The 12,254-nt window shown below is 41.6% G+C and overlaps 1 protein-coding gene across 1 annotated transcript; it reads left to right on the forward strand.

Annotated features, from left to right (window-relative positions):
* The first annotated feature begins 2,432 nt into the window (after positions 1 to 2,432).
* Positions 2,433 to 3,584, forward strand: LOC130725458 (uncharacterized). The gene has a single exon (XM_057576684.1). The coding sequence runs from the start codon at positions 2,433 to 2,435 to the stop codon at positions 3,582 to 3,584; it is 1,152 nt and encodes a 383-aa protein (XP_057432667.1).
* The last annotated feature ends 8,670 nt before the right edge of the window (positions 3,585 to 12,254 follow it).

Genomic DNA, 12,254 nt, shown 5'->3' on the forward strand with positions numbered 1-12,254 from the left:
TTGCTCTTGCTTTGTTGACCAACGTTCTTGAAATTGTCAGACGGATTGTCCAGGACATTTGTCCTTGGCCTTTTGTCAAATTACTTCAAGACTTTGTTAAACGCTCTACCAAGAAGTGTTATAGCTTCTAAAATACTTTTACCATCATCCTTCTCACTATAATCTTCATCTTTTTCAATGTTAGACACAAAAGCTACACTTTTATTCTTCCAATCAGATCTGTCGTTGAGAGTCATCTCAAAGGTTTGTAAAGATCCAATGAGTTCATCAACCTTGATGTTGCTGATGTCTTGAGCTTCTTTTACTACAGTAACTTTCATATCAAACTTCTTAGGTAGAGACCTGAGGATTTTTCTTGCCAGCTTTTCATCAGACATTTGTTCTCCTAACGCAAAGGATGTGTTGGCTAGATCATGCAAGCGCATGTGAAAGTCAGATATGGATTCATCTTCCTTCATTCTAAGATTTTTAAACTGGGTTGTGAGCAACTGAAGTCTTGACATGCGAACTCTTGATGTGCCTTCATGAGCAGTCTTGAGAAACTCCCAGGCCTCCTTAGCCACAGTACATGTTTTGATTAGCCTAAACATATTCTTGTCTACCCCATTGAAAATCACATTCAAGGCTTTGGAGTTTCCAAGAGCTTCCACATCTTCAATGCAAATATTGTGGAGCAATTTCCAACTCCATGATGAACGGCTTCTCATGTCCAGAAGCTTAAAGATTACATCTTTCTGACTTGAGAAGTTCGTTACATGGTAGTGGATTCAGCTTCCCAATATTGTACACTCTCCTCAGATTGAGATGCTTATCTCGGAATCTAGACTCACAAAGCTTCCTATTCCTTCGTAAGGTTTTCACGCCGATCAAAAGATGGTTGTCTCCTCCTCACAAGTAAAGGCAGTCAGCATGTCTTCAAATGAAGCTAATCGGGACTAGTAATAGTCATCAGTGTATTGAAGCTTGCTGAATGCCAACCGCATTACTGCCTTCACCATCCAGCATGGTACTATGACTCTTAATGCATCTCACAATTGCTGAGAGAGAGATGCAGTCAGTAGTAGAAGCAACCCATCTGTTGAATCTTTATATGTCTATGATGATTATCAACAAGACGTTGCTGCCAAGGAAGAATGCAACTGAGTGCATTGATCATTCCTATGGCTCTCTCAAACTGCAAAGAGAAAAGAGAAAGGACTTATGTGCCCTTATCTGAAGACTGTTGAGATCCTCGATGAAGATAATCATGACCATCACCCATTCAAAACCCTTTATGCTGAAGATGGAAAAAGGTGGTAGAAGACTCTTCTGATGGAGTCCGAAAAGAAGAAGAGCATGTCGAGTCAAGAAGAAATTCAGGGGTTGCCGGAGCAGTTTCCATCACTCAAATGAGGCATCTAATGACCTCCATGCAACGAATCCTGAAGAGGAGGAAGATCGAAACTGCTGGTACTTAATGATGAATGCCTGATGAAGATGCTGACATGCTTATTGCTTTATCTGCGTCATCATCTCATCAAAGGCAACAAAAGGGCTCATCTTCAAGAACTCCTCAAACATTTGTACAAAACACATTTATTTCTCCCCTCTGTTTAGTTTTGTGTAGTTTAGTTCTTGTTTTATTTTTCTTCGACCTGTAGCCAATTTGGAAGAATTAAATCAATTGATTCTGGTTATTGAAGCTCTTGTCATTTTTGTTCCTTGGTTATTCTAGTATAGATTGTTTATGAACTTTACTTTCTTATGTTTAGTTTAGCATTTCTTCTCTCTTTAGTATATCTTGTACATTTATCTTCATGTACGTAGATTAATGTAGGATGTTCTATTTTATAGTCTTGCGTGCTTTAGATTTAAATGTTTTATAACTTCTTTTAAGTCTTTTCACTTCTATGTCGTTCTTCTCTTCTCAGACGACTTAAACATGCTCTGATTCTCTTGGATAAGCTTTCTTTTAACTTGCTTGTCTAATTTATTCTTGTTAACATGTTCTCTGATAACTATTCTTTCTCTTATATCTAGCTTTGAGGAACTACCATCTGTTCAAATCCTCTATATGTCCTTCTCTCTGTAAATATACTCTTTAACACTCTGGAACCTAGGTTAGCTCAGTAGTAGATTCTTTTAATTTTGTTCTTCCATGACATGTACTTATCCTTTCTTGCTATCTGCTAAGTGTTTACTTTATGCTCATATATATGGGCTATATCGTCTGTATCTGCAAAGACATGTTCAACTTTTGTTATTAGATAGTACATATACCTATAAATTTGGGTTATCTAAAAAAAAGAGATTTTTTTCAATTCACATTACTTAGATAAAGAATAACAATAAGTAATTATTGTGAGGATGAGAGGATGAGCTCCGCTAGGGCTCCGCCTTGGCAACCGTCGGCGAGGCGTTTTCAAACAAGAGAGGATGTGCATACAAAGGGGATGTGTAGGAGGGAGGATCAGAGTAGAGTGCAACATGGTGTAGGCAGATCTGGAGGTTCCTTTTCAGTTTTTATTGATGGCTTAAGTGATGGGGTCACGAAGGATATGGTGACAGCGATTTTTGCTAAAGCTGGTGTGTTGACGGATGTCTTCGTGCAGTTTAAACGCCGGGAAGGAAGGCAATTCAGGTTTGGATTTGTCCGGTTTCAGAAGGATATGGATGCGAGGCGTGCTATAAGGATGTTCAACGGCATGAAATTCAGAGGAGCCTTTCTTACTGTTAAGAGGGCGCGGTATCAAGTCAATCGGGGCTTGGCGACGTCCCCTTTGCGCAATGATTCGCGTTTGAAGTTTGCTGTAAGAGGCAAGGTGTGGAAGCCGAAGGTGGTGGTGCAGGAGGACACGCAAATGAGAATGGAAGATGAGTTAAATTCAAATGTAAGCTATTCCTTGGATGAGGAGGATGTTGAGTGGGTGAATAGGTGTGCTTGTGCCACTATGCACGGGGTTCAGTCCATGGAAGCGGTGTGGGAGAAGTTGAAGATGTTCGGGTTAGTTAATATGAAGCTTAAAGTGATGGGTGCGCGAGATGTGCTTCTAGAATTTGAGTCGAATACAGAAATGCAGGCAACGCTCTCTGAAGCAAAGGCGGTTCTGGATGAGATTTTTGAGTGGTTTGGCCCTTGTTCGAAACTATTGGTGGGAAAATCTCAATTGGTGTGGGTGAGAGTTTGGAGAGTACCGGTCGGAGCATGGAATCATTCTTTCTTTGTGGCAATTGGAAATACGCTTGGCCATTTTGTATGCGTCGATGGCATCACTGCTAGAAAGGAGAGGCTCGACTTTGGGAGGCTCTTGGTAATCACGGCGAACCCGCTCATTGAACAGCATATTGTAGTGGCAAAGATTGATGGAGAATGTTGTGAAGTGATGGTAGAGAAAGAGATGTCAAAATACCAAGATTGGTCGGGCTTGAGACAGGAAGTAAAGAACCTCAAGAAGGCAGATTCATCAAATTCTGAGGATCAGATATCAGAGATGGGGATGGAAGATCAGGGCCTGATAAAGATGGTTGAGGAAGTTCCAGCGGGCAAACATGCGGTGGTGGAAGTGTTACAACACTTGAAAGATGCTGGTTACGGGGTGCAGTAGTTAATTGAAGGTGTGAAAAACGACTAGAAGGGGGGGTTGAATAGAGTTTTGAATATAAAAACTTTCCCCTTAAGATTTAAAGTAAATCTTTTCGGTTTCTCTGAGATAGATGGTGCAGCGGATAAAGATAGAGAGAAGAGAAAAGCACACAAGTATTTTATCCTGGTTCACTTGATAAATCCCTCAAGCTAATCCAGTCCACCCGTTAAGGTGATTTCTTCCTTCTTAGAATGAAGGCAATCCACTAATCAGATAATTGTTACAACTGCACTTGAAACCTACAAGTGACTAACAATACACTGACTTAGCTCACACTAAGATTCACTCTCTTAGTCTTCTCTAGGATCCGATCAACCTTGATCTCCTAAAGGAATCACCACTAAGATTCACTCTCTTAGTCTTCTTAAGGATACTGACCTACCCGGTCCCTTAAGGAAAATCAAACAACTGTTTGAGGTTGGTGTTTACAAAGGTTTGCTTCTAAATAAGCTGAGTGTAAACTAAATAAGAACAGATGAAGAAAGTAGAGGCTTGAATCTTTTCTTGTATTGCAGCTCTTGATCTCTCTCTTGGCTTTCTTCTTTTTCTTCAGCCTTTTATAGTCCAAGGTGCAAAGGATATTTCTGTTGAGAGAATATGACCGTTGGAGGGCATTTCTGGAACTTCCAGTGTAAGATCAAGTTTTGATCTAGTAGTACAACTCTATGTTTTGATGATTACAAGTTAACCTTTTGATATGAACAATTGTGGTACTCTAACGTGTTTTTCTGAGTGTGCTATTTACAGGCTCTGACCTCAACTCAATCTCACACAAATCAGAAGCACTGTGTATAAAGGGTAACCCAAGCAACGCTTTCGCATTCACCATGTTCAGTATGAACAGTGGAAAAGCTTCAGAAGTTCTGAAGCTATACAAAATCTGATGTGGACTCAGTCGCTAGAAGCTCTGAAGATCCAGAAGTTCTGATAACCAAGAAACACTGAAGGTTCAGATGTTCTGATGGTGTAGAAGACTCTGAAGATCCAGAAGCTGAATAGTGGAAACTCTGAAGTCCAGAAGCAAGAAACTCTGAAGGCCATGTTCTTCCCTCTGAGTTCAGAATCAGAAGATACAATGGTCAGAGGATCTGTGCTTTCCCTCTGACTCTGATCAACCGGCTTCACAAGTTCCAATATGAAGTATTCCCCTGATCAGAAGTCTCCTAGGTTAAAAGGTCAAGTCGCTATCCAAGTACAAAAGCAAGTGTACCCTCCTGACGACCTACCTAACGTTCTCAGCCACAGCAGAAGCTGGATTTTCCAGAACTGCCCTCCAACGGTAGCATTTCCCATGCAACGCTCAACCCTAATCCTTGGAGTATATATAGAGGCTGAAGATTGAAAGAAGCGGCTAGAAAGAAAAAGAAAAAGAAGAAGTAATACACACGCGCAAGACATATTCAAAATATTCTAAGCTTTCTTTCATCTGAAATTCATTGAGTTTACAATTAGCTTTTTAGAAGCAAATCTCTTGTAAACAATTCTTTGATAAACAGTTTGTTTAGTTCCTTTAGGAGATCAAGGTTGATCGGATCCTAGAGAAGACTAAGAGAGTGAATCTTAGTGTGAGCTAAGTCAGTGTAATTGTTAGTCACTTGTAGGTTTCAAGTGCAGTTGTAACTCTTACCTGATTAGTGGATTGCCTTCATTCTAAGAAGGAAGAAATCACCTTAACGGGTGGACTGGAGTAGCTTGAGTGATTTATCAAGTGAACCAGGATAAAATCCTTGTGTGCTTCTCTATCTCTTATCTTTAGCACTTAAGTTCTCGAAAGATTTGTCAAAATCTTTAAGGTGGAAGTTTTGTTCTGAAAACGTTATTCAAACCCCCCCCTTTCTACCGTTTTTCATACCTTCAATTGGTATCAGAGCGCAAGTTCTGATTACCACACCTAACAGTGTTCAGTGATCCGGGCCGGTGTGAAAAACAATGGCTGCCACCACCAGTGAAACTCAAAGAGATGGTTACAACGCAAAGCCTCCTATGTTCGATGGTCAAAGGTTCGAATATTGGAAAGATAGACTGGAAAGTTTCTTTCTGGGTTTCGATGCAGATCTCTGGGATATTATTGTGGATGGCTATGAGCGTCCAGTTGATGCAGATGGCAAGAAGATCCCAAGGTCAGAAATGACTGCAGATCAAAAGAAGCTGTACTCACAACATCACAAAGCAAGAGCAATTCTTCTAAGTGCTATTTCCTATGAGGAATACCAGAAGATTACAGATCGTGAGTTTGCTAAAGGCATTTTTGAATCTCTGAAGATGTCTCATGAAGGAAACAAGAAAGTCAAAGAATCAAAGGCATTGTCTTTGATCCAAAAGTATGAATCCTTCATCATGGAGCCAAATGAGTCCATTGAAGAAATGTTCTCCAGATTTCAATTGCTTGTAGCTGGCATACGACCTCTCAACAAGAGCTACACAACAAAAGATCATGTCATAAGGGTCATCAGGTGTCTTCCTGAAAGTTGGATGCCTTTGGTGACTTCAATAGAGCTCACGAGAGACGTTGAGAATATGAGTTTAGAAGAACTCATCAGCATTTTGAAATGCCATGAGCTGAAACGCTCAGAGATGCAAGATCTGAGGAAAAAATCCATAGCCTTGAAATCCAAATCTGAAAAGGCTAAGGTTGAGAAGTCAAAGGCTCTTCAAGCTGAAGAAGAAGAATCTGAAGAAGCATCAGAAGATTCTGATGAAGATGAGCTGACTCTGATCTCCAAGAGACTCAACCGCATCTGGAAGCACAGGCAGAGCAAGTTCAAAGGCTCTGGAAAGGCAAAAGGAAAGTATGAGTCCTCAGGCCAGAAGAAGTCTTCAATCAAGGAAGTCACATGTTTTGAGTGCAAAGAATCTGGGCACTACAAAAGTGATTGTCCAAAGTTGAAGAAAGACAAGAAGCCAAAGAAGCACTTCAAGACGAAGAAGAGTCTGATGGTGACATTTGATGAATCAGAGTCAGAGGATGTTGACTCTGATGGTGAAGTCCAAGGACTCATGGCAATTGTCAAAGACAAGGAAGCAGAGTCAAAGGAAGCTGTTGACTCTGACTCAGAATCAGAAGGAGATCCTAACTCAGACGATGAAAATGAGATATCCTTGATAGCTCCACTGAAACACCAATCATGGTATCTGGACAGTGGATGCTCGCGTCACATGACGGGAGAAAAGCGTATGTTCCGAGAGCTGAAACTTAAGCCTGGAGGCGAAGTTGGCTTCGGTGGAAATGAAAAGGGTAAAATTGTTGGTACTGGTACTATTTGTGTAGATAGTAGTCCATGCATTGACAATGTTTTATTGGTAGACGGCTTAACACATAACTTATTGTCTATAAGTCAATTAGCTGACAAGGGTTATGATGTTATATTCAATCAAAAGTCCTGTCGGGCTGTAAGTCAGATCGATGGCTCTGTTCTGTTTAACAACAAGAGGAAGAACAACATTTATAAGATCAGATTATCTGAGTTGGAGGCTCAGAATGTGAAGTGTCTTCTGTCTGTTAATGAAGAGCAGTGGGTATGGCATAGACGGTTAGGGCATGCCAGTATGAGAAAGATTTCTCAGCTGAGCAAGCTAAACCTTGTCAGGGGCTTACCCAATCTGAAGTTCGCTTCAGATGCTCTTTGTGAAGCATGTCAGAAAGGCAAATTCACAAAAGTCCCTTTCAAGGCAAAGAATGTTGTCTCAACCTCAAGGCCGTTGGAACTTCTGCATATCGACCTCTTTGGACCAGTGAAAACTGAGTCTATAGGTGGCAAGAGATATGGGATGGTTATCGTTGATGACTATAGCCGCTGGACATGGGTAAAGTTTCTAACCCGCAAGGATGAGTCTCATGCTGTGTTCTCTACCTTCATTGCTCAAGTGCAAAACGAGAAGGCTTGTAGGATTGTGCGTGTCAGAAGTGACCATGGTGGAGAGTTTGAGAATGACAAGTTTGAGAGTCTGTTTGATTCCTATGGAATTGCACATGATTTCTCTTGTCCCAGAACTCCTCAACAAAATGGTGTTGTTGAGAGGAAGAACAGAACTCTTCAGGAGATGGCTAGAACCATGCTCCAAGAAACTGGCATGGCTAAGCATTTTTGGGCAGAGGCAGTAAATACAGCATGTTACATTCAGAACAGAATCTCTGTGAGACCAATTCTGAATAAGACTCCTTATGAATTGTGGAAGAACATAAAACCCAACATTACTTATTTTCATCCTTTTGGCTGTGTTTGTTATGTTCTCAATACTAAGGATAGATTGCATAAATTTGATGCTAAGTCTTCTAAGTGTCTATTACTTGGTTATTCTGATAGATCTAAAGGTCTTAGATTTTATAATACTGATGCTAAGACTATTGAAGAATCTATTCATGTTAGATTTGATGATAAGCTTGACTCTGACCAGTCAAAGCTAGTTGAAAAGTTTGCAGATTTAAGCATTAATGTTTCTGACAAAGGCAAAGCTCCAGAGGAAGTTGAGCCAGAGGAAGATGAACCAGAGGAAGAAGCTGGTCCCTCTAACTCACAAACTCTGAAGAAGAGCAGAATCACTGCAGCTCACCCTAAGGAATTGATTCTGGGCAACAAAGATGAACCAGTCAAAACCAGATCTGCCTTCAGACCCTCTGAAGAGACCTTGATGAGTCTGAAAGGATTGGTGTCCTTAATTGAACCCAAGTCCATAGATGAAGCTCTTCAGGACAAGGATTGGATTCTGGCCATGGAAGAAGAATTAAATCAATTCTCCAAGAACGATGTTTGGAGCTTAGTGAAGAAGCCTGAGAATGTCCATGTTATTGGAACGAAATGGGTATTCAGAAACAAGCTAAATGAGAAAGGAGATGTAGTCAGAAACAAGGCAAGGCTAGTTGCTCAAGGCTACAGCCAGCAGGAAGGAATAGACTACACTGAAACATTTGCTCCGGTAGCAAGACTGGAGGCAATCAGACTGTTGATCTCCTTCTCAGTAAATCACAACATAGTTCTACATCAGATGGACGTAAAGAGTGCCTTCCTAAATGGTTATATCTCAGAGGAAGTCTATGTTCATCAACCCCCAGGTTTTGAAGATGAGAAGAAACCAGACCATGTGTTCAAATTGAAGAAATCACTCTACGGTCTGAAGCAAGCTCCCAGAGCATGGTATGAGAGACTTAGCTCATTCCTTCTGGAGAATGAGTTTGTAAGGGGTAAAGTAGATACAACTCTCTTTTGCAAGACTTATAAAGATGATATCTTAATTGTGCAAATTTATGTTGATGATATTATATTTGGTTCTGCTAATCAATCTCTATGCAAAGAATTTTCTGAGATGATGCAGGCTGAATTTGAGATGAGTATGATGGGAGAATTAAAGTACTTTCTGGGAATACAAGTTGATCAAACACCAGAAGGAACATATATCCATCAGAGCAAGTACACTAAAGAACTTCTGAAGAAGTTCAATATGCTGGAATCTACAGTGGCCAAGACTCCAATGCATCCTACATGCATTTTGGAGAAAGAAGATAAAAGTGGTAAAGTATGTCAGAAGCTCTATCGTGGAATGATAGGTTCACTTCTATACTTAACTGCATCTAGGCCAGACATATTATTTAGTGTTCACTTATGTGCTCGTTTCCAATCAGATCCAAGGGAAACCCACTTAACTGCTGTTAAGAGGATCCTAAGGTATCTGAAAGGCTCCACTAACCTTGGCTTGATGTATAAGAAAACATCAGAGTACAAGCTTTCAGGTTATTGTGATGCTGATTATGCTGGAGATAGAACAGAGAGAAAAAGTACTTCTGGAAATTGTCAATTTCTGGGAAGCAATCTAGTCTCATGGGCAAGCAAGAGGTAATCAACCATTGCATTATCAACTGCAGAAGCAGAATATATCTCAGCAGCAATATGCAGCACTCAGATGCTCTGGATGAAACATCAGCTGGAGGATTATCAGATCCTTGAGAGCAATATCCCAATCTATTGTGATAACACTGCTGCAATCTCATTGAGTAAGAATCCTATCTTGCATTCAAGGGCAAAGCACATTGAGGTAAAGTATCACTTTATTAGAGATTATGTACAGAAGGGCGTACTTCTTCTGAAGTTTGTTGATACTGACCATCAATGGGCAGATATCTTTACAAAGCCCTTAGCAGAGGATAGATTTAATTTTATTCTGAAAAATCTAAACATGGACTTTTGTCCAGAGTGAAGATGGATCAGAACCTCTGACTATGATACTTCTTGATCAGAAGATGTCTAGTTCAGAAGGTAACTCAATCAGAGTGTGTGTGCCCACTGGTACTGACTCTGAAGCTGAGACAACAACACGTGTGTCAGAATTTCTGATGCATAATTCCTTGTGCCCGTGTGACAGTCTGTTATGATTGCGTGTAGATATGCTTATCTCCTGTGTGTGATTGTGTATTTTACTGTTACTATCTATCTTTAATTTCCAACCGTTGATCTTAAAGTGCTTTTTGAATCAACAACGGTTATTTGATAAAACCCACTATACACACACGTTCTCGTTCACTTCCGTTTTTCACTCTCGCACTCTCTGCTTTTCAAAACCGCCTCTTTCTTGATTTCTCTCTCGATTTCTCTTCATCTTTCAAACTTCATCTTCTACCTCAAACCTTCAACCTCTTCAAGATGGTGAGACAAACCAGAAGATCTACTGCAGATGCACCTCAGTTCCCTCACATGATAGTCGGTTTGGCAACGGGTCAAAGGGGCTCTGAGAACCCGGCACAAGAACAAGTTCAAGCTCAAGAGCAGTTTGTTCCAATTGCAGAACGGGGCTGTGCCGTTCACTGTGTTTATCCTCCTGAGGAACTCCAAGTCCTGGCAGAATGGAGATTCAACCTCGACAACTTGGCTGCAAATGGGTTTGATCTTCGTCCTGAAGTCCAAGCTCAAGGTTGGGGAAACTACTTCAACCGACTTCGAGGACCGGTGTATGAGAAGTTGGTCAAGGAATTCTGGAAGCACGCCGACTGCGATGATACTCTAGTGGTATCTCATATTCTTGGCAGGAAGATCATCATCACGGAGAAGTCATTCGTGAATCTGCTATGTGCAGAAACTGCTTATGGGTATCGGTTCCAACTGACGGAATCAAAGCTGAAACCCAGCACCAAGGACATAGTCAATCAGGCTCTGTACACCACCTTCAAACCGGGCAAGACGAGTTACAAAGTGATGGATCTTCACCCCAAACTCAGGATCTGGCACAAAATCCTGCTCAACTGCATCAATCAGAGACCGAAGGGCAGTTCCCCAGACTACATCAACTTCAACCAGAAGGCGATGTTATTTTTCATCCAAAATCAGGAGAAGATCTGCCTTCCTTACTTCCTGTTCTCTTACTTGAAGGAATGCATCCGGAAGTCTCGCACCACCGCCTCCATCAAGTCTGCAATCAAATATATCCCTTTTGGGAGGCTGCTCTCAGACTTTCTAATTGAAAGCAACTTGGTGCAAGATTTGATCAATGCTGGTTGCACAGAGGATTTGAGCACAATTGTCAGTGATGTCTTCACTGCAAATTCTTTGAAGAAGATGGGTTTGGTCCAGAAGAAGATTGCTCCTGCTCATGAAGACACATCTTCTGAGATCAGAGGAAGAAGAATGCCTCTGAATGACTACCCTCTGTGGACTCAAGCCGACAATCCTGACGTCATCAGATGCTATGTTGAAGATCTAAGGGCTCAAGGATTCGAAATTGACCTTGATGATTTCGTCAGCAGACTGCCACCAGCTCCAGAGTTTCCTTCTCCTCCCAAGAAGAAAGCTCAGAGGAAGATGGTTCTGGACGAATCTTCTGAGGACTCTGATGTCCCTCTGGTCAAGAAGACAAAGAGAAAGCCTGATGATGATGATGGTGATGATAGTGAGGATGGTCCTCCTAAGAAGAAGCAGAAGAAGGTCAGAATCGTGGTGAAGCCTACTCGGGTGGAACCAGCTGCTGCAATGGTCAGAAGGACTGAAGCTCCTGCCAGAGTGACTCGATCATCAGCACATTCAAGTAAGCCTGCACTTGCTTCTGATGATGATTTGAATTTATTTGATGCACTCCCAATTTCTGCCTTGCTTCAACACTCCTCAAATCCCCTCACTCCTATTCCTGAATCCCAACCAGCCGCACAAACCACCTCTCCACCACATTCCCCACGATCCTCCTTCTTTCAACCTTCTCCTACCGAAGCACCTCTCTGGAATTTGCTTCAGAACCCAACCTCTAGGTCAGAAGATCCAACCTCTCTCCTTACCATTCCGTACGACCCATTATCTTCTGAACCCATCATCCATGACCAACCAGAGCCCAACCAAACAGAACCACAACTCAGAACGTCTGATCACTCTGCTCCCAGAGCATCAGCACGTCCTGCTGCCAGAACCACGGATACAGACTCTTCAACAGCCTTTACACCTGTATCCTTCCCCATCAATGTTGTTGATTCTTCTCCCTCCAATAACTCTGAATCCATGAGAAAATTCATGGAGGTTAGAAAAGAGAAGGTGTCTGCCTTGGAAGAGTATTACCTTACCTGTCCAAGCCCTAGGAGATATCCTGGCCCTAGACCTGAACGTCTAGTTGACCCAGATGAACCTATCTTGGCCAATCCTATCCAAGAGGCAGACCCCTTAG

The sequence above is a fragment of the Lotus japonicus genome, chromosome 6 (assembly GCF_012489685.1).
Source record: "Lotus japonicus ecotype B-129 chromosome 6, LjGifu_v1.2".
NCBI lineage: Eukaryota > Viridiplantae > Streptophyta > Magnoliopsida > Fabales > Fabaceae > Lotus > Lotus japonicus.